At 42.3% G+C, this 22868-nt stretch overlaps 1 protein-coding gene across 6 annotated transcripts in view; it reads left to right on the forward strand.

Annotated features, from left to right (window-relative positions):
- BICD2 (BICD cargo adaptor 2) overlaps nucleotides 1-21216 on the forward strand; it is an 81233-nt gene extending 60017 nt beyond the window's left edge. The window contains exons 5-9 of one of the 6 annotated variants that reach the window (XM_027664978.1): nucleotides 403-1422; nucleotides 2488-2639; nucleotides 14616-14826; nucleotides 16357-16420; nucleotides 21199-21216. In XM_027664978.1, coding sequence (XP_027520779.1) covers nucleotides 403-1422; nucleotides 2488-2639; nucleotides 14616-14826; nucleotides 16357-16392 — 1419 coding nt within the window. In that variant the 3' untranslated portion in view covers nucleotides 16393-16420; nucleotides 21199-21216. Of the gene's footprint in view, nucleotides 1-402; nucleotides 1423-2487; nucleotides 2640-14615; nucleotides 20000-21198 lie in introns of those variants that run through there. The other 5 variants (XM_027664977.1, XM_027664976.1, XM_027664979.1 and 2 more) reach the window with 5 other exon arrangements.
- The last annotated feature ends 1652 nt before the right edge of the window (nucleotides 21217-22868 follow it).

Below are 22868 nucleotides of genomic sequence, written 5' to 3' on the forward strand. Positions count from 1 at the left end.
ATCTAGAATTTGAGGATGTTAAGTGTTTTGATATTTCTGAGTCTTTCATGAAGTTCCAAGCTTTCCCCATAGACTAGCTGCACGTTTTGTAATATTTATTTGATAACAATAAACTTTATCTTGTCTTTAGCTGAAACGATGTTTTTACAATGAGACCGTCAGCTAGGGAATAAATGTGTAAAAATGTGCATTTATTTTAAAGAGGAAATGAGAAAGAATTGGCAGTGAACACTGTACTTGAGATAATTTTAGAACACATTATATAGCCTTTTCCATAATGTGCAAGTGATTGGATCACTGTAATAACCATATGGACCCTTGGCTAAGTTGCTGTCTCTTAGAATAAAACCATTTAAGTGATACAGTTCCTTTCATGTAAATGTCTGTGTTCCCGCATTTCAGATGGAAAGAGAAAAGGTAAACTTGTTAACAACGCTACAGGAATCTCAGAAGCAGCTGGAAAATACACGGGGGGCCCTCTCAGAGCAGCATGAGAAAGTTGGCAGGCTCACTGAAAACCTGAATGCCATGAAGAAGCTCCAGGCCAGCAAGGAGCATCAGTCTGCCCTTGACAACGAGAAGGACCGAGACAGCCACGAAGATGGAGACTATTATGAGGTTGACATCAATGGGCCAGAGATCCTGGAGTGCAAGTACAAGGTGGCCATGGCAGAAACTACTGACCTAAAAGAAGAGCTCAAAAATTTGAAGGCCAAATATAAAGAATGTGAGTCTAAATATGAGGAAGAGAAGAGTAGATATGAGACCGAGAACCAAGCTCTCACTGAAAAGATCACCTCGCTGGAAAAGTCAAGTAGGCATGACAGAGAACAGGTGGCCAGGCTGGAGAAAGAGCTGAAGAAAGTCAGTGATGTTGCTGGAGAAACACAGGGCAGCCTCAGCGTGGCCCAAGATGAACTAGTCACCTTCAGTGAAGAACTGGCCAATTTATACCACCATGTCTGCATGTGCAACAACGAAACTCCAAACAGAGTAATGCTGGACTACTACAAGGAAGGTAAAGGTGGGCGCAGTAGTCCAGAGGCCAAGGGAAGAAGGTCTCCCATTCTTCTTTCTAAAGGGCTGTTAACTATTGAGCTGGGAAAGGCAGAGAATGGAAGTGGTGACAGCAGCCCATCCCCGGTGTCATCTCTGCCATCCCCTGTGTCCGATCCTCGGAAGGAACCGATGAACATTTACAACCTGATTGCCATAATTCGGGACCAGATCAAGCACCTGCAGGCTGCTGTGGACAGAACAACCGAGCTGTCCAGGCAGCGTGTTGCCACTCAAGAACTTGGGCCCGCGGTGGACAAAGACAAGGAAGCCCTCATGGAAGAAATCCTGAAGCTGAAGTCCCTGCTGAGCACCAAGAGGGAACAGATAGCAACTCTGAGAACTGTGCTGAAGGCCAACAAACAGGTAACCAGGTGTTACAGGTGTGAAGGTCACAATGTCAGGGATTGGGTCAGAAACACAAAGGAATTTATCTTTGAGGTCACACTACCATTCCCTCAGCTCTGTGGGGCTTTGGGTGCTGATGTTTGTCTAGAAGGAGGCTGAAGGAGGCTGTTCATTAGAGGCACCCAGCTCTGTAAAGCTGAGAGCTGTGGCTGGAACTGACTTCAGTTGTCACATACTCATGAGACTTTATTGAGACTTCAGTCTATTGTTTATCTGAATTAGATCAGGTTACGTTTAATGTAAGACACCTAAAATGAAGCGGTAAATCTTATTTTTCACTTGAAAGAATTCTAGTAGTTACCCTTAAAGAGTTCTGAAACTTAAGTACTCTTTTCTCTCAAACTGCAAAATAAAAGAGAGCCTTCCAAGATGAGGATAGAATATAAGAACATGGTCAAAATAATGGGTGAAAGATAAAATTAGTCTTCGGGGATTGGTCTGTGACATTCAACACACGTTAGCAGTGTAGTAGATGAAAATAACTGCCATTAAAATGCCACGTGACATGCCTTGTCATCTCCTCTGCAGTTAAAGCAATGGAAATTGAAGTTGTCTTTTTAAAAAAAGAAGGTACATAGGTGGTGTTTAAGAATGATACATTAAGTTTTCTTTTGCACATTTTAATAAAGATGTCCCAAATGTAAGATAGGCAAAATGCTATAAAGGTTAGAGAACTGCAAATGCATTTAAATATCAAGATACTAAACAGGCTGTTTCATTCCTTTGTGTTGAGGTATATAAACTTTTAATTTATTATAGTAGTTGGAGGTGTCCCTACATGTATATTCTGTAACTTCCTTGATGTTGCTGCATGGTTAATGGGAGTAGGAGGCTCCTATGTTTGTTCCCAATGTTCAGAAATGAAGTTTTATTTTATCTGTGTAAGAAAGTTGACCACAAGTTTAACATTCCAGTACAAAGTAAATGTTTCATTATGTGACAGTGATTAGAAATCTCTTAGCCAGCCATTTGGTGACGAGTTTCATTAAATGTTACATTTCCATTCTTCCTGGTCACCAACAGACTGCAGAGGTAGCCCTTGCCAACTTAAAAAGCAAGTATGAGAACGAGAAGGCGATGGTTACAGAGACCATGATGAAGCTGCGAAATGAGCTGAAGGCTTTGAAAGAAGACGCCGCCACCTTCTCTTCCCTGAGAGCAATGTTTGCTACAAGGTAAAAAAAACATATGAACTCTGCAAAACGTGTTCCTTGCTGGTGTGGGGAAGAGTTGGCCATCCTCCCCACCCACCCCTGCAGAGAGTGGAGGGGCGGGTGCCTTTTCCCGGGATCCTTGTTACAGTGTGTGTCTGTGACATGCTCCTGTTGATGAGGAACATGCAGGGATATAATGTGCTGCTACAAAACATCAAGCTGTTGTGGTGATATTTACTGAATTTGAGTGGGAGATTATCACTGGTTCTTGAAGCCGTTAGCTCTGTGAAAGAGTGGCATTTAACAATGCAAAATGAGTGTTTATTATGCACTGAAAAGGTGATTCTGCTTGACCCTAATGACCTAGAAAAGAGTGAAGATGTTGCAAACGCATTATTATTCTTAGGTTGTCCATCCTGCAGCTGGAATCTATCATTTCACTGACCTGTGTGAGGTGATTTGGTTGCTTATGGCTTTGGAACTTGCTTCTGCTGCTTAGTTAAGCTTCGTGGTGTTAAGAGACATAAACCCCTGCTGACACATAGAATCACAGAATCATCAAGGTTGGAAGAAACCTTGAAGATCATAAAGTCCAACCCTCCACCCAACACTGCCACTGTAGCTACCAAACCATATCACCTGGTGCCAGATCCAGACGTTCTTGAATGTGACTTCACCAGCTCCCTGGGCAACTTATTCCAATGCCTGACCACACTAACAGGGAAATTTTTTTTCTTATATCTAATGTAAATCTCCCCTGTCTCAGCTTAAGGCCATTTACTCTTGTCCTCTCACTGCAGGCATGGTAGAAGAGACCACTCCCACCTCATACAATCTCCTGTCCAAGAGCTGTAGAGAGTGATGAGGTCCCCCCTGAGCCTCGTCGGGTCTAAACAAACCCAGGTCCCTGAGCCATTCCTCATGTTTTCCAGACCCTTTGTAAGCCTTGTTGCCCTACTCCAGACACACTCCGGCCTTTTAAAGTGAGGGGCCCAGAACTGAACACAGGACTCGAGGTGCAGCCTCACCAGTGCCGAGTACAGGGGGATGATCACTTCCCTAGTCCTGCTGGCTACACTATTCTTGATCCAGGCCATGATGCCACTGGCCTTCTCGGGCACCTGGGCACTGCTGGCTCACGTTCAGCCACTGCCAACCAGCCCCCCAAAGTTGCTTTGCGCCAAACAGCTCTCAAACCTCTCTGCCCCCAGCCTGGAGCTGCAGGGGTTGTTGTGACCCCAGTGCAGGACCCAGCCCTTGGCCTTGTTGAACCTCATGCTGTTGTCCTCAGCCCATTGATTGAGTCTGTCCAGGTCCCTCCAGCAGATCAACCTTCCCACACAACTTGGTGTTGTCTGCAGATTTACTGGGGGTGCACTCAATGCTCACATCCAGATCATCAATAAAGATGTTAAACAGGACCAGCCCCAGAAGTGAGCCCTGGGGAACAGCACTAGTGACACACCTCAACTGGATTTAGCTCCATTCCCCACAGCTGTCTGGGCCCAGCCATCAGCCAGTTTTTTACCCATCGAAGAGTCCACCCATCCAAGCCACAAGCAGCCAGTTTTTCTGGGAGGATGCCGTGGGAGATGGTGCCAAACACTTTACTGAAGTCTAGGTAGACACATTCACAGCCTTTCCCTCGTCTACTAAGTGGGTCAGTGTGTCACAGAAGGAGATCAGGTTGATCAAGCAGGACCTTCCTTTCGCAAATCCATTCCAGCTGGGCCTGATTCCCTTGTGCTGCACGTGCCATGTGATGGCACATTACACAGCACATAACATGTCCCAGCACGTGACATGCCATGTGCTGTAGCAGTGATAAATGCTGTTTTGCTGTGCATGCTGCTGTCATTGATTCCTTCTTCTTACATACAGAATTCTTTCGGGGAGTGTTGAGGTAATACCATGTTCCACATTGTGGGTCTTCTTCCCAGCTCAGGAGCATTCAGTTTTGCTCCCGTCCCAGAGACAGTCCTGGGAAACAGGAAAAGAGAAACCTTTATCTAAAAATGGGCAGTTTCATCTCAGTAGGATTCACAGGCACAGCCCTGGCAGTGTTGATTTGCCACACATCCCTAAGTGCTTTCCAGGCATTGCCTTAGGATGCTGTTTAATGTAACCTAGACACCTGGTTTTAGGCTAAGCCACAGGGATGGGGGGGTCTGTATGTGCTCTGTGCTGCTTCCTTCTCTGCCCTCTCTGGACACTTGGAAAAAACTAAACAAAACAAAAAGCCACAAAAAGTTTTTCTCTGTCACCTGCTGAGGAGCACCATGGTAAGGAATCATGAGGATGCAGATGAGGATTCCTGAGACTTCTCTGTACAGTCATTTTTGGGGGTGCTTCTACAGGAGCTCTCATGTTCCTTGAGTAATCTTCGGCTTCCTTGTGATTCTGCCTTTCTCAGCAGTATCTATGCATGGAGTAATCATGGAAAGTGAAATGGATACCAAGGAATGCTAAAGGTTTAACTGTGGCAGCTCGTTCTGCCAGGGAAAGGAATGGCCTGTGCAGTCTGGATTTGTCCTACTTTCTTTCCTCTCTCTCTCCTTTTCTGGAGTGTAATTAATATGCAGAAATTGCAATCTCTTTGTTAGTTGTAGATCAGCTTGAAGCTGGGAGGAAAAAGAAAAAGCATACAGTTAACTTGCAGTTATTTTTCCTAGATCCAGATAGCCAGCTGGCTAACTTCTACCTAACTGCAGTATGTTGATTTTCCTGCCTCAGTATGAGAGGGTGGTCGTGAACTGGTTTGGAGAGGAAGAATTCTCAGAGAAGTGCCAGAGGGGTGATTCCCTCTCTGTCTTTCTCTTGATGTTTTACTCTAGAAGTCAATCTTGCCCTTTTCCTGGGAAGACAGTAACAAAGATTCCTTGGCATGGGGAAATGGGAGGCAGAATAGAAGTTTTCCTGAAAGGAGCAGACTCAGGAGCTGTGTCCTGATGTGCTCTCACAGGGAGTCGTGGGTGAATAGAGGAGGAGTGAGCTCTGTTTGGAGATGCACAACAGACTCCCCTGCCTACATGAACAATTGTAATTTCTGAATTTATGACCTAGTACTGTAGGGTGTTGTCACCCCTTCCCCTCCTGATCCCTGGTCAGGGAGCATTAATAGCTTGATGGTTGGCCAAGTGCATTCCTCTCAGTGGCTGTTTCATCCAAGTCTCCATTTCAGTTGAGGTGGGTTTGGAAGGGGTGTTCCTAGGTGCTTTAGTGGAGATAAGCTCAAAAACTGTTTTGGAGTGTGATTTTTAGGTGTGTTTCAAATATCAGAGGAATGTAACAGGCTAATTTGTCTTCACTGTTGCAAGCAGCCTGCAAATGGAGGACCTCTTAACAGCCAAGAGGTTTGTACCCACAGAGACTGATAAGGAGGGCTGGAGCCTTTACCCCTCCATGTTTGCTTCAGTGTTGTGTTCAAGTGTGGAACAAAGAAAATATGTATTTTCCACAGGAAAACTCCCATTTTGTAGGATGCAAGAGAGCTGTAACAATACATGAGAGTTGGAGGCTGGGCATGAATATAGTAACTGACCTAATTTCCTTTTTAAAGTAGGTTAATCCCACTAATTTGACAATACTACCAGCTATTTTTAATAAGTAATGGAAATACAATAAGAGCTCTGCTGGAGACAAGGGAAGGCTTGCACAGCACAGATTAGCAGCTCCCAGCAGTGAGGGACTGCTGCAGCACCCTAGACAGCACTGTGTGCCTAAAATGGAGTTGTCATACAGAGGAATAAGTCAAGATATGAGTAATGTACAAAGCACACCTATTTGCAGTTAACTCACTTCACTTGGGTCTTTGTTCAAGTATATATGAACCAAGAGGCTACTTTCCAGGTGTTGAGTGTTGAGTTTACTGTGACCAATGCCCTGCAATGTTTAATGTGACCACCAGCACCAATTAGGGGTAAAACAGTGAGTGTGAACAGGGGGTCCCAGAGCAGGGTTTGGGGCTATTCATGTCACTTCAGAGTGAGCAGAGAACCAGGAGCTGGTGCTTGTTTTTCCTGGCAAAAATATTTGACCTCCAAAATGTATTTGATGTTAGGTTTTGCATTATTATTTTTTTTAAACTGCCATTTAGTAGGCTAAGGAAATTGGAAGATTTTTTTTAACACAGGAGAATATAAATCCCTACTTAAGTGTGAGCAGGAGGGTTAGTGGCAAATTTGACATAAATTAATTCATCCTCCTCTAAAATATTGTCAGAAGAAAGACTGATTCCTTTCTTTGCTAGACAAAGAGCTGCTCCCAAATGCTTTGAGGGAACTTGAAGTGAATATATCCAGTTTTCTAATGATTTAGGGCAGGAGTGAAGCATGATTTCCATGTCTTGTAGGTCAAGATATGTTTCTGGGTTGCCTGTAAGCAATTTATTCTTCAACCTTACAGGCAAATCTGACCTCAGGTTTCTTAAAATTGATTGCAGGGGAAAAAATACTGAGGCAAAACAGATGAGAGAAAATCTGACTTGAAATTTCAGTGTGAGGTTTGTTTTGTATAAATTTTCAGTGAGGAAGGAGAGAGGAAGAAAAGTGTAGGTTTCTGCTAGTTGTTTGGAGAACACCTCTGAAGCTGCATTTTCCAGAGTGCACTGCCAGTGCTGATGAAGCACAACTCCACAGATTTCATCCACTACCAATTCAGGTTCAAGTCCTTGAAGGGTGATTAGATGCAGGGCAGGAGGCCAGCATGGCCATCCCTTCACAGCCAAGGAAAGGATGCACTGGGAAAGCTTGTCATGGATTAAGCAAGGAGACAGTTTGAACACAAATTTGCATTTTAAAAAGCAAAGGTTATTTTATTTTGTTATGCTAGTGTTTTCCTTGAGTTTAATTTGCTAGAATTTGAGTAAGCATCCTTCCAAAAATTCTACTAAATATAGAGAATGGCAGAAACCATACACAGTGCAAGTACAACATGGGGTTTGACCTTTCTCTTCCCTGTTGTTTTCTTGCTGGTTTTCTGTCTTTTGATGTAGCCTGCAAGTGTCTTGTCTCTTCACCTTGCGTGCTCAGTCCTACATGCACTCATGGAGGATACCAAAATCACTTCTCTTTAGAAGGACCTCCTGTGTGACAGGTTACAGCCAGTGCAGGATGAAGTAAAGGAGGCTAAAAACAGCCCAGGTGTTTGCTGAGAGTCAGGCAACAAACAATAATGTTTCATATGAAGTTGCACTTGTCCTAATAAACCCTGGTAAGACTTACACTGGCTCTGAGAAGTGACTTAGGATACAACTTCACTCCTCTGGTGAAAGGCACAGGCTTCTCAGCTTTGCTGTTCATGTAGTCTCTGGTTCTTTTCCAGAGACTGAGAATAAGCAATGGAAGTAAGAGAACAAGACATTTCTCATTCTTCTAAAATAAAGAAATAGAGAATTTTATTCTAAAGTAAAATAAAAGCCTTCTAGCAGAGCAGAAGGCTTTGGAAAACAGAAAACGAATGTGCCCAGATGTAATTAATGGCTATCCCCATGTTCCAGTGTTTCATAAACAGTAAATAAAGGGAGAGACAAACTACAACAAGTCAGCAAGGGGACAAGTGGCAACTGTTAGAACATACTGGAAAAACTGAGAGCATGTAACAAGAGATTAAAATGACAAGATTGTACTTTTGATAGAGAAACAAAATCATGATTACAACATATGGAACTAGCAGCGAGCTGTCGTTCTCTAAGAGAGAAAAGGTGTTTCAGATGAATACATACATTATCCTGGAATCCCACTCTTGTCAGTTTTCCAAGAATTCAAAGCATTTGGGAAAATATTCTTGTGTTTGTGGACATCAAAGGCCTGCAGAATATAGAGGAGTTTAAATTCACGTGGAGAACAGGACTGAGAGTTGCAGCTAAAGGGTCTTAGCAGTGGACATGGTAAAGTATTCAACTTTTCTAAAAATATCCCATAGGATAAATGGTCAGAGGAGCCAGACACAGAAAATGTGACTTTAAAAATTTCCAGAATGGGATTCCCAGATGGGAGTAACAGCATTTGCCTCCTATTTCTGGTGCTAGGTCTAGAAGTGATGAATGATGTCTGGAGACAAAAAAGGTCTGGGCTGCCTGCACCCACATGAAAGGAAGGAGACATCCAGGCAGGACAAAGGCATTCACTGTCCTATAGGCATGCTACAAAACCCACGAGGGATGTCGTGCACAAACTCATGTTTACAGCACTGATGTGCCTGCTCTAGACTCTGGGTCTGGCAATTAAAATGTCTGCTACAAGAAATGCTGGTTATGTTGAGACTCAGCCTTGGTGGAGGTGCCCCTTGTAGACAGACCCTGGACTGGGGTTGCAGCACTCTTCTCCCAGGGATTTGTTGGAGTGGCTGTGTCCACACCACATTCCCATGTGCCTGGTGCTCTGCTTGGTCACTGCTGTTTAGGATGAATATGAAATATTAGTGGTGCAGTGAACTCCTCGGAGTAAAGACTGTGCCAGCTCTTGTTAGGCAGCTGTCTGCCCTTTTGGTTTTAACCAAAGTGGAAAGTGAGTTACTGTAAAATATGGGGCATCACTGCAGTAGTAGTTACTTGTCTCCCTGGTGTTTTAGATTGGCAAGTCTTGGTTTTGTTTGGCAATTCCTAGGAGGTGTCAGTGCTGGGAGGCTGTAAAAAGCAAAGCACATGCACAGTTTGGGTGGGGTGGAGAGAGATGACATGAGTTTGGGATTAGATCCTCCACCCCCTGCCACTCCCTCAGTGAAGAACTGGGAAAAATGTTCTGCATGTGTGATAGCTTTACACTTCTAATCTAGTGGCATAAGACTATTACTTTTAACCTTTAAACATAAAAAAGAAAGGCATTTTCTTTTGAATTCTAGGAGGAGCAACTTTGCCATAGAAGTTTATCGTCTCTCCTTGAGAGATTTCCACCTTATTGGTGGAAATTGGGAAGAGCTGTAGTGTCCTGCCCTGAGAGGCTGGTTGCTCTTCTCAGTGCAGAAGGTAATTCTTCCCATATGTTTCAAACTACAGGAGAGATTTGTGGTCTGATTACCTTCTTTGTTAGCTTTTACTAACACACTTTGATTACACATGGCTGATTATGAAGGTTCTACAAAACTATAGATGGATATAAACCATCTCTGTTCATAGTGAAAATCACAATAAATTATGCAAATAAAGGCCACAGGTTTTATTTATTTCAAATAATACAAGTCAGATGAGTTTTTTTGGTGCAAGGTATTGAGGAAGTAATCACAAATTAGCAATTGGCTAAAGGTTTCCATTCCCTTGAAGTTGCTTCTCTGTAACTGTAAACTGCCTGAATCTGGGGTGTTGTGAGGAAAGGATTTAAAGCAGAAGTAGATTCAATCCAGTGACCCTGCACCTGGGAATACCAAGACCTGGAGAATATTAGTGGGGGAAACCACATATTATTCCTAATGTTGTTTATTCTCTGTCTGTTCTGTGAAGTAGAATTTCTGTGCAGAGTGTTTACTAGAGTGTTTACAGAGACTTGGAGGTGCTCTCACAGACATGCTTGAGCTTCTGCCATTTTGAGTTCCTCCAGAGGAGACCAGCTCAGGCAGATTGCGTGAGATCATAGAAATGATCTGGTTTCTGAAGACAGGCCTGTCTTCTGCTGTCAGCCCCTAATAACCACCTTCTGTTCTTCCACTTAAACATCCAAATGGTGTACAGACTGGCTCCAAATCTCCCCTGGGTGCTGAGGAGCCCATCTCTGGTACACCACATGTGCCACACAAGGCAGAGCAGAAGAGACCTTGTGAAAGGAGCTTCGGTCGCTTTGTTGCTGCCGTAACCTTCTCCCCTGTGTGCCTCTGGGAACACAGATTATCTCTTTCTCTGCAGATGAGCTGGTTTTCACCAGGGGTTGGGTTAAGGGGAAGGTGGGAGGAACGTGTTAAAAATCAGTCTTTCATATTAATTACTAATATAAAGAGTTAAAAACAGCACATGGCTGATCTCTTACAGCCGAATGGAGTCAGTGCTCATTTACATCTCATTTTGACTGTGTCTTTGCTAATACATTTCCCAGTTTTTAATAAAGCTGAAAAATTGTGATTTTAATCCTCCATGTTTGAATTTCTTACGTGCATTGACAGTCTAATCTCTCAAGGTGGAAGAAGCTGATGCTTCTCTCTAATGCCTTCTTCAGTCACATCTGTCTTGCTTTCTTGGAAGTTGTCACGTGGTTCTCATGGATTGCAGAGGAGAGGGAAAAGTATAATTATGCCCAGGTGCATTTGGTTGCATCACTTTTTTTTTTTCCCCCCTTGATTTACTGGTGAATTTAGCTATAAATGGTATTAAAACTAGTACATGCTAAATCTTACATAAACTGGTCTGTAGAATAAGGCACAACTGGTGTTTGTGGGAAGCAGTGGTGTGCAGCTTTGGAAAATGCCACAAACCATTGTTAGGTTTTTCAGTAATTTGGCTTCAGAGAGTGTTTTAGAGTATTTAATTTCTCATCATTATATTTAATATTTAAGGATATTTATTTCCTCTTTAGCTGACGGTGTTTTTAAAAATCTAGTTGAAGTTTCCTTAAGCTTCTTTTTTTTGTTGTTGTTAATTACCAACAGTAAGAAAATGGGCAACATTAAAGCCTTGTGTTCACTATCCACTTAAAGTTGTGAATGTGTGAAAGTACAACAGGCTTATGCTAATTTCATATCCTTCCTAAACGCATGAAAGCTTCATTATTTTCTTTCAAAGGTGTTTTTAAAACAAAGACATCTTCTAGTCTGACTTTATTGGATGTACAGCTGGGAAGTAGCTTAGCAGCTAGCAAATGGAATTGTAAAAGGGAAGGAGCTTTTATAATTCTATCTGCAGAGCAGTGAAAATACACACACACAACACAGAGATGTGCTGCCAGAGCTGCTGCTGCCAGCTAAAGCAGTGCCAGAGGCTGTGCTGTCTTATTGGGGGGGTTAAGAAAATTAAACTGGGAGTCAGCAAGCAGCAGGAAGGAAGGAAGGAAGTGGGGCAGATCCCAGTCCACCTCTGCATGCAGCTTCTACAGCCACTTTTAGGGAACTTCTTTACCCTTTGTTCCAGTGAATAATTGCTGTGCTTTGCACAGTGCTGTTCTCTGACCCTGGACAGCCGTGCTTGCACCAGGACAAGGTTTCAGTTTTGAGGCTGTATGATTCCTTTTGGCTTAAAGATCAGCAAACCAGGTTCAGGACACAGGGCAGGGCGTAGGCAGAGTAGTTAATACTCCTGTCTCTGCCCAGTCCCCTCCTATATAGGTGAGAAGAGTTGCTCAGGTACAGTTAAAAACTGCAGCTGCTACTGATAACACCTCCCTTGGGTGTGAAAGGAAGTAAAAACTCCCTGAATATAATTTTATGGAAAACAAAGGAGGGGGGGGGGAAGCTAATTTAGGTATTTGAAATAGTGAATACCTTGTCATTTCTAGGCACAGTTATTTGATGTTGTAAATCTTTGTGCTAACAGGAAGCTTAATGAGATAATGACTTGCTACAATAATCTTCTGGAGTCAAAATCCTGGCTTTAATTATAGCTTGGCTCACATAGGAAAGACTTCATTGCCTTCTAAACTCTGCCAGGCATCTGTCTGTGTCACCAGTCAGCCACTGGCTTTGGCACAACTGGCTGTGCTTGATCAAGAGGCAGGAGTGATATCAGAACGTGAGCAAGACCACGTGGGCAGTCCCTGCTCTGCTTTACTGCCAGAGTTTTGTTATCTCTTCATCATCTCTTCTTGTTCTAAATGGGGTGGGGGGAAGAGATCTGCCCCCTTGCCATGTCTGGTTTGGATTAGCACCTCTCTGGTGCCAATCAAATCAATAGATAGCAGCAGTCCTGACACTGCTTCACTGAGCTGAAAGTTTTAGGGCCCCGTCTGTACAAAAAAGTGGATATGTTTTGATTCACAAGAAAGAAGTTGGAAAAGGGGAGGAAAAACCTCCTTATAATTTCACCTTGCCCAGATCTTTTGGGAGGGTAATAGTGAGAATGAAACAAGGGGAGCAGGGACAGCCCACTCCAGTACCAGATCATATTTTCCTGCAGCAGTCGCATTCCGTTCCTCAAGGAATTGGTAAAGCCATCTGGACATTCCCCTGGTTTGCAGCAGTGGAGCTTGGAAGGAACCAGATTTGAAGTGTGGGCAGAAAAAGGTCACTTTTGATATAACCAGACTTGGCTTTTCACCTCAAATGTCACGAGTGTGTGTGAAAGCTGGAGGGAAACCTCACAGCCCTCAGGCCTCCCAGGAATCTTTAGCCTGTGCCTCCTTCCCACTCCTAAGGGAAGCAAACACCTCTCTAATCCTCTGGAGCAGCAGGGCACAGGGTCACCAGGTGCTTTGAGCTGTTCAGTTTTGTGGCCATGCCCTCCTTCTGGAGATGGTGCTGCCCTCCCTCAGAGAGGAGGACTGTTATGCCCTTTTTAGACTTCTCAGGGCTATTTCAGTCTGTGCTCCTCTCTAGAGCTTAAATGGGTTTATGGGACAAGATCTGGCCCTGAGTCTGCTTCTGCTGCCTGGGGTGGAGGGGTTGGTTGTGCCCTGTCAGTCCATCTGGCAGGTGCTGGGCTTCCAGCAAGTTAAGGGTCCCTGGGTTTGTTTTCTTCAAAAGAAAAACCCCTCACAGGGTGGTTTTCCTCTGGGCTGCACAGTGTGGGATAGGCTGTGAGAACTCCAGAGCAGGGCACCCAGAGATGTGAGGGGACAGATTCCTGTGCATATGGGGGTCCCAAACTCACCAAAACCTCTTGGTCTCTGAAGTTGCAGCACAGTTATAGTTCATGCAGTTTTAAATGGATATTTCTAGGCTACTGGTTAATCTCCATGTGTATTCAAAAATAAAATTCTAGGGGTTTTTTCTTTTTCCTTTTTCTCTTCCCAAGCAAATATAGTTAGGAATATAGGCCTAATCCTGCTATTTAAAGTCGGGGAGAGCAGAATTAGAGGCTTGATAGTATGAGCACAGCTGATGAATCTGCATATCAATGCAGGTTTTTTTCATAGTGGGGTTTTTTTTCCAGTCTGCTTTATGTTACTTAATGACAATAAATATCCCTTAAAGTCAAGGGCTCTTCCATTTCAATATTAAAAGGAACTTCTCCGCTGATACTTTGGTTTTTATGAAGAAGTTGTAAAGGGCCATTGTAAATTCCAGCTGGTACCTATGAATATTTATTTCTCTACCCATATGCATAACTGCCTCTGTGCAGTAAATATGCATCTACACAAAAAGACATTAATTTTTTAAGTTTTTCGTGGTGCAAGCTAAGCAGCTTCCAGGCTCAGTGACAATGACTGTAGATAGAACAGCTTGTGGCATTCATATAGCTCCACCACAGCCTTGCCAGTAACACTCAGTTCCTTTAATTGTTTTAAAATAGGTTTCAATGGCAAAAACAATTATATAAAGACCACTTGTTATTGAGAAAACATCGACTATTTGTAGAATTCTTACATTAGGAATCAGAGTGGGTTAAAGTAGAATTTTTAAAGATGCTTATTTTTAACAGTTGGTGTTCAGTCACCACTGGAGATCTGTTATTTGGACTCTGTGTAAAGTAAGGAATGGCAAAGGTCAGGTGCTCATCAGCTGGTGTTAGGGGCCATTTTAGCACTGGCCATTTCACAGCATTCCTGCTGCTCCCTTCAGACCCTTTACAGCCTGAAGCTTAGAACCACTGTGATCTCTGCTTTACAGAGACAAAAGTAATGTGACTGCGTGGGTTGTGCTTGCTGTGAGAGGACATCTCACTGCCCTTCAGCCACATCAAACTCCACACTTCCATCCTCCAAGGAGGCTCTCAATCATACTCCATCTTGAAAGCACTTGGAGTGCTGAGCGTGGCGTTTTAAGAACCCTGTGAAAATGTGGTTTCCTACAGGTTTGATGAAGTTCCTCTTTAAGGGTAGGGTGTGTATGCAAGTGGCTGCATTGCTGGTACAGGCTGGACACCAGGGGTTTGTGGCTTCCAGTGGGGCCGGGATTGCTAAAGGCTGCCGTGTCTCGTTGCAGGTGTGACGAGTACGTCACGCAGCTGGATGAAATGCAGCGGCAGCTCGCAGCGGCCGAGGATGAAAAGAAGACTCTGAACTCCTTGCTCCGGATGGCTATCCAGCAGAAACTGGCCTTGACCCAGCGCCTGGAGCACCTGGAGCTGGACCACGAGCAGTCCAAAAGGGTGCGCACAAAATCCGCCTCCAAAGCCAAGGGCAGTAACCCCAGCGTAAGTCACGTTCGGTCCTGCGGAGACAGGGCTGAAGGGTCTGTCCTGAACAACCAGGTGTTCTATAGTGAGAAATATAAAATCTATTGTGACTAGGACAGGTGTCTAGGAAAAAAAAAAAATAAATCATATTCTGCATCTTATTTTATGCTGTAACTGTCAGCATAAATCCCCACTATCTAACGTCGCAGTGAGTTGACTTGTACTAGTATGTTGTGGAACCAGGTAATACTGATTGTATTATGGTGTTCTTAACTGTAACTAATGCATAAGTATGGGGATGCTCTTAACAAGTTAATAGTGGAAAGGAACTAGCTTTTTCCACAATTAACATGTCTGGGTTTTGCTGTTTATGGTAAGTGTTAAGAGTACACCTGATAGAGTATATCTGGTGTTACTAATTGTAGTTTGTATAGCACAAATGTGATCCTTTCTCCAGGGTTGCAGCATACTTCAGTAAATGCTTTCACAGGCAGAAACAAACAGAAAACCTTCCTTGTTACTGTGGCTTATGAAGTGGTGAAAAGCAAACATCAAAATTAGAGAGTATTTGGAAACTGGAATCAAACAATTTGCCTGTTGTGAGAGATGTTAAAAACTTGCTGTTGTATCACCACTGACCAAAGTCCTAAAGCTTTTATAGGCTATAAAAGCTAGAAAAACACTTGGTAGGGTACATTATTTATGCCCTGTTCCCCTCTCTTCAGAGGGATAACCAGAAGAAACTTGCACATTTATATTAAAAATATGCAATATTTTCCCCATCTGATATAAAACTTAAAAGGTTTAAGCTTTGGGATCCTACCTGGTACACAGTTCCACTTGAAGAAATTATGTCTTGGAAGGGCCTTTGTGGTTTCATGTTGCTCTTTGCAAGCATAACACTTCGGAAAGAACCTGTTTGAGGTATCACTGTAGCCACACAACATGTATGTATAGAATTGATGTGACTATGGTCTAGCATTGTTGGTCACAAACAGCTTTCAGTATTAACCTAACTAGGTAACATTGCAGAGCTCTGATCATTTTTTTAAGGTGCACAGAAGATATTGCATTCCGTGTGCAAGCACGTGTTTCACAGGGCTCTACATTAGAGGCACGGGAAATTGAACCAGATCATCCTGCTAAGAATGATCTGGGAAGTAGCTTAGCATACATATTAATCTTTAAAAACAAATAAACCTTTGTCTGCTTTTGAACTGTTAAGGGGCCTTTTTAGCCACTTAATTACAGTAAGTTTGATAGTCTAAAAGTGTACTTCATAATTGGTGCCTACATAAGAGAAAAAAAGATTGAAAACGTTGCTTCTAAAATTGTGGAAAATTTGTTGGAGCGCCCTGCAAGGCACAGATCTTTGTTTAACCCAGAGTTTCAAAGTGCCTAGCCTCAGACTTTATTTTAATGTAAAGCCCTGTTCATTTTGTACTCTGTTTCAAAGACTTTTGTATGCCTGTAGTGTTACTAAAAAGCAGTCCCTAGAGCCATTCTAACCCTCTGCTGTGGTTCTGCTCCTCTCCCCCGGCCCTGTAGATGCTCAGCCCTTGCTCCCGCGCTGCCTCTGCGTAGTCAGGAGACATCCCAGTGCTAACAGAAGGTAATAAACAGCACAGCTGCCTTTCCCACCTGAGGGAAAAACCACGTGAGATTTTGGCTTCCCAGATATTTCAGGGAATTATGGGTTGGAGGGGGAGAAGTCTTCTAAAAATTCGTACAGTGAGACTTTAAACAAATGGAACTTTGCTACAAAGGTGGGAACCGTGGGAATGCCACCACCCAGAGCCAGAATTGTGTTTATTGATACGGAGAGGAGGAAAAAAAAACCCCAAGTGATTCAGTTCTAATATGTTGCTCAAACATCACTGCTTGGGAAGTTTAAACAAACTGCAATTCTGGGTTTAGAAACTAGGCCCTGTGTGTCTGTTATTACTTTTTTTAGAAAACACTGAATTCTCCTGAATTTGAGCTTTAATATTGCTAAATAGCAGGTTTGATATTTTAGAAGAGGCATCTTTTACAATTTTCAATCCTGCTTTTCTCTTCTTTGCTGCACAATCTTCCAAAAGGCCTTTATTCTTCTCATTCCTGCATTAAGTACATTTTAAAAATACTTGGTGAAAGCAGGTGTTTGAGTGCTAACCTTCTCTGCTTCAATAGACACAGTTACAATTCTGCTTCCGCTATGGTAGGGAGCTTTAAAACAGTTTTCACTGCTTCCATGTCTCTAATGACAGTATTTTTGCAAAATACTAATGGCAAAAAGATAAACTGGAGAATGCATTGTTAGGTTGCATAATTGAATGCATTGTTAGGGTTTTTTTTTTTCAAATTATCTGGAATTTTCTGTAAAGATTTCGGTGTTACCAGATAGGTGACTATTGCTGTCAGACTGGGCTCATTCTTTCAGTTCCAAGTATGAACAATTCTGCTATTAGCCCAATAACCTTAGTGGTCCTTTCCACCTTCAGTCATTTCTGTGAATCTTTTCAAACCCACAGAAGCCAGCCTGGCTGCTCTTCGAGTCTGTCACCGTTATGGTTCATCCTGTTAGGAAAAGAACTGAGGGACAGTGTAAAGTGACTTGATCCTGCTGTTTGTATTTTTAGAGAATATTTAAGACTGAGTCTTTTAATTCTTGATTTTTTTTTTTTTTTTTGAGACATTCATTTGCCGTGTTAAGTCTTTCCTATCAGTCTTAATGGGTTGGGATAAAGCATGGAAAATTCCTTAAGCCATCACCTACCTCTGCAAGCAGGCTCCTTCTGGATGGTTCTCTGCATAGGCCTGCATGACACACTGACCTGCATGTTTCTGGAGAACCTAAAGCTTCACTGAAAACATTTCCTGTGCACCCATGGCTGTTAACTCGTGCTTGAACAGCAAAGCTTTATTCAGTACTTGTAAGAATCCTTCTTCCTGCAAAGCTGTTGCTTCCAGGCTGAGCCCATAGAGCCTTGTTCACCCAGCTGGGAAGGTGGCCTGGCTGCTGCTCCCCCAGCCAGCTAACAGACCCTCAGCCAACTAACCTGCACATAGGTTTGTGTTTTCAGTTCTTTTAATTGAGAAATAAACACTGATATATTTTTTTTTTCTAATGCTATTTTATTTTTCCATTTTTCAGCTGTAGAGTAGTCCCTGGAGAAGGCCTTTCCAACAGTGCAACAGCATTTCTTAGCCTTCCTCACTCTGGTTCAAAGTGGTGGCCCATTGCAGAGTGGAAACCACTGACCTGATCCTAACTTTTGAAAACACCTTTTCCTATATACTACCTGAAACCTTCCCTTTCTGCCTGAAGCTATGAAAAACAAGCTTTACTTATAAGTGCTGCTGCAGTAAGAAACCTTACAAGTGCTGAAGAAACCTACTTCAAATGTAACCATGTTAGTGTGTGCTCTCCTAGAAATGTCGGATGGGGGAATTTATTTCATTGCAGATGCTCATTTTTTTTTACCTGATTGTTAAACCTGTGCACTTTTGATATTTTTCTTTAGCTTCTTTAATTCCTTATGTAGAAGAGTTTATATAAATGCAGTGGTTTGTGCTCATAGTCTCTCTCCAATTTGGAACTTGTGATTTATGAATTATATATCAGCATGTGGCAGAGATTTTGGGGGGGCTCTAGATTGTGATTAGAAAAGAGTTTCAACAAAAAAACAGGAGCTCTGCTAAACTATGTGCTGTGCTTCAGCATCTTTTTTTATTATTATAAAATGTTAAGCTTTATATGTTTAAATTACTGATTTTCTTTTTAACTGCCATGTTCATTAAGAAATCCAGGGTATTCAAATTCTGGGGTTTTTTTCATATTGTATTATTATTCTTAGGAATAGTTCAATGTAACAAGAAGAAAACTTGACTTTGTTCTGGTTAAAACAGTAATAGGCACTTGAAAAATATTAAATAAGTAGTATTACCTATAAATTCCAGAATTCCTGGGTTTTAGGAAGTTGAAGTATTATTGATTAACAGAATTTTATACAACTATACCAGTGAAATTCCAAATTGGAATTGTTGTGTTACTTTTTCATTTTATTGTGCCAAATTGTGGTACATTTAGAAAGAAAAATTCTAAAGTGGTCAATGATAGGGTGTTATCTATCAGCGCCTTTCTGTCACTCATTATTGCCAGTAGTGCCTTTGATCATTTGAAGGGAGACTCTTAGAGTAGCGTTCGGCCAAGTCCTGTCACTTAGGAGGAATGAAATGGCTGGGTTTGGAATTTATATTAAAGATGTGGAGCAATAAGTGCAAAGTGAACTCCCCTTTCGCACATTTTTAATGGTAGTCTTACTTAGAGAGATTATATATTCGAGGAATTGTAAAAAATTCTGTTAGTCAATGATATTTCATCGTGCAAATTCAGGGGTAGAGAGAAACAAACAAACAGACAAAGAAAACCACAAAGCTAAAGGAGCCCGACTCCGGGTTGGGAAGCAGGTGGACTCACGTTGGACAGCTGAGTGACGCAGGGGCACGGGAGCCTCGCGGTCCTGGCGCTGTGCGGGCGCGGCACACCCACATCTCCCCTTGCATGTTGTACCCGAGTGTGATTCCAGCAAACAGAAACGCGGGGGAAGCGCGTCAACCAGCCCTGCCGGGCTCGTTGAGGCTCCTGGGAATGATTAAATTGGTACTTTGCTGGAGGGGGAGGAGTTCTCCCGCTCCTCAAAACAAAAAAAAAAACAAAAAAAAGGACAAATTGAACCAATATTGATGGCGCGGAAGAGATTTCTGTTTGCTGGAAAAAGCATTATTATTCCTAGATGTGGGGACTTATATTTCCATCTTCTGTTACAGTATTGATTCATAAGAAATATTGTTGCATTTAAAATTACTACATTTGTATGTGGGTATTTATTTGAAATGATGTCAAAGTACTGTATTATGTTCTATGTGCATTACCTTTTAGTGGTGGGTTGGTCTCCATTTAACGTCGTATGCATGTAATCTTGCCAAGTAACCTTTACACAGATCTGAGAAGAAAAAAAAAAAGAAGTTAAAGAGAAAATGTGAGAACTTCTTAAAAGGATAACTGTGTGTTAATTGGATAACCTTAGGAGGGGGTAGAGGGCAAAAAACGTTGCTTCCAGATTAATCAAACAGTGTTTAATGTAGGAAGGCAATGTGCCTGCGTAAAGGTGGTCACATTGGCAGGAGCAATAAAAGAGAAAAGGAATTGTGTGTTCTGCCTCTTGGTTTTGTGGTTTAAGTCGTCTGCCAAAGTGATTTTCATCGTGAGGCCAAATATACAGTGATTTCTGGGAGAAACTGGATACTTTGCATGAAGTTTGCTGCAGAGCTAGAAAATTAATTCTTTGTGCTCCTGTTCAGGGAGAACCATCCTCTGTTGTTCCATGAGGTCTTCCTGGATTATTTTTGGCCTGGATCAGGCTGTTTTAATGAGTGTCACTGAACAGCTTTGCAAACACTTGTACCTGGTACACGTTAAGGATGGGTAGGACTTAATGCTTTGACATTTCAGGTGACATTTCAGGTGACAAGTCGTCCTGAAATTACATCTTCATTTCTCATCTACTCTCCAAAATACTCATGTACTCCAAAGGCTCCATCCAGCCTGGTCTTGAACACCTCCCTGGCAGTGTTCCAGGCCAGGCTGGACAGGGCCCTGAGCACCCTGGTCTAGTGAAAGGTGTCTCTGCCCATGGCCCGGGGGTGCAATGAATGGTCTTTAAGGTCCCTTCCAACCAGTCAGGGATTCTATGAAAAAGCATTAAGTTGATGTTTGTCCAGTAGACTCAACAAAACAAACTCACAAAAAGCCCCTGAAGGGAGAATGCCCCAAGTCTGAGGGCAAGGCTGAGGTTTGCCCCATCAGTACAAAGATGTTCCCAGATCAACAGAATCACAGAATCAGCCAGGTTGGAAAGGACCTCTGAGATGACTTGATATTGGCCCCTAGAAATATTAAATCTGGTTTTGTACTCTAGTTTAATGGCTCTTCTGTCCCCAGGTAGGGTTCCCAGAACCATTCAGCTGATTTCTCTACCTGGTAGCAGTCCAGCTGCATGACACCAGCTCTTCAACACAGTTTATACCTGGAGAGCAAGGTGCCAGTTTTTCCTTTGGACATTGAAAACACTTGTTCAGTGGTGTGCAGTGAACTAGCAGAGCCCTGCTTGTAGAGTTCTGCATTTCTAAAACAGGAGCTTTACCTGCAGGATGATCTAGGGAAGAAACATGGTGTAAATCCATCTGCATTGAGACCAGGCCTGTTAAATAGTTGAACAGTGTGATTCAAGAATGCCTTAGTAAGAAAGAAAATAGGAGAACTAAAGGAGAATATTTAGATTAAAAGCCTGTCTAGTGAATGCCTATTAATTAAAACATCCATTTATTTGACTCTTTTCTGTGTAGAAAATTCCCTTCAGTGCCTGGGGGGAGTGTTGCCTGTGCAGACACAGAGGGTGGGTCACCAGCTGCATTCCAGCTGCAGATGTGGCTGGAGTCAGTCTCCAGGAAAGGAATCTGCCAGTGAATGTCACACTCCTGCTTGCAGTGGAGTCAGCAATCCAGCAGCAGTCCTTTGTTTCTTGCAAGTAAGGCTTGAAAAGAAGCTGCACTTCCCAGAGGAGGTGCAAGGCAGATTTCTGGATGTACTGAGATGCCTGAAGATAAGAGGACACCTGGAAGTCCCCGTGTACCTGCTCTTGTGGGATGAAGGCAATGAAAATTAGGACATAGGTGCTTTTTGGAGATCCCACTAGGTAAGGTGGTAAAACTCAGCTACACAAATACTTACAGGAGTTGTAGTTTCAAAAATATATTCACATTCTTGTGATGAAGTACATCGCCCTGCAGGACCAAGAAAAGGTATTTTTCCACTCAAGAACTTAGACAATTAAAAAATGTGAAGATCTCCTCTGTGAGCTCAAACCCAAGCAAAGTAGCTAGTTAATATAATTGATTATATTATTATTATTATTGAGTGTTATTTTGAGTGTTTATCTATAAAAGCTTCAAGCAAACATTCATTAGTGGTTGTTGGGAAAACCACTCATGTACAAACCACTCAGAAGATGACTTCATCCTAGTCCTTTCTTTTCTTCTACAGGCATTGCAGTCCTTTCCCAGGAAAGGAGGGGGGGGTGCAAATGCAAATTTCCACAAGAAATACCAAGGTAACCTGAGACCTGCTCTGCCCCTTACCTTGCCCAGCCCTGTGACTTCAGGACATGCTGCTCCTGAACTAAGCTGCCAGGTTTCATAATTATCAAGTGAGGGGGTTGTAAAATGTCTTAGGTCCAGTAATTGTGTTAAAAAAAAACCTCCAAAAAACCACAGCTTTGCCTCTGAAATACTCTTAACATCTGGAACCAGATACAGCTTGTTTGTTGGCTTCAACATACCGAGTGGGAGCACTCTAATGAAAGCTGATTTTTGGGATTATGCTGGAGAAAACCTGAGAGGAAATTTAAAATTTACTTAAAACTCAGTCTATACTGAAGTTTAACTAGGACAATGTTTGTAGTGTGCTACTTGCTGATTAAGGCTACCTACACGAGGCAGGAAAAAATTGTAAACTGATTATTTAATATATGGGTTTAAAGAGATCATAAGAGCCAAAAAAAAATATTAAAAGAACAGAACTTTTAAAATAAACTCTTGCTAGCACTTGAATGATCCATTATTCTCAATAACAGTGTTTTCAAATCTTTATTGAAATAGATCATTTCTGTTTTCAAACAGGAATCTATTTGAGGAATTACAATTCTTCATAATTAATTTTAAGGAGAGAAGAAAAAACAACAGTTCATTTAAGTATGCACTGTTTTGTATTGCTTGACACTAAAAAGATAGTTTCTCCTTTATCTTCTCCATGAAACCTTACTCATGGTTTTATACAGAAATTTTAGGGTAAACAGTCTCCCAGCATTCAGGTCCATGCGACCTCAAATTTAGGGAAAACACTCAGTTTGGCAGTTCCCTAATAACAAATGTTTTCCCTTAATTTCCATTGATGAGACTGTTCCTAACTAAGACAGTTTGTATCCTTATTCCTAATTATATTGACTAAACATTCAGGC

The sequence above is a fragment of the Corapipo altera genome, unplaced genomic scaffold (assembly GCF_003945725.1).
Source record: "Corapipo altera isolate COAL_440 unplaced genomic scaffold, ASM394572v1 124, whole genome shotgun sequence".
NCBI classification, from domain to species: Eukaryota; Metazoa; Chordata; class Aves; order Passeriformes; family Pipridae; genus Corapipo; species Corapipo altera.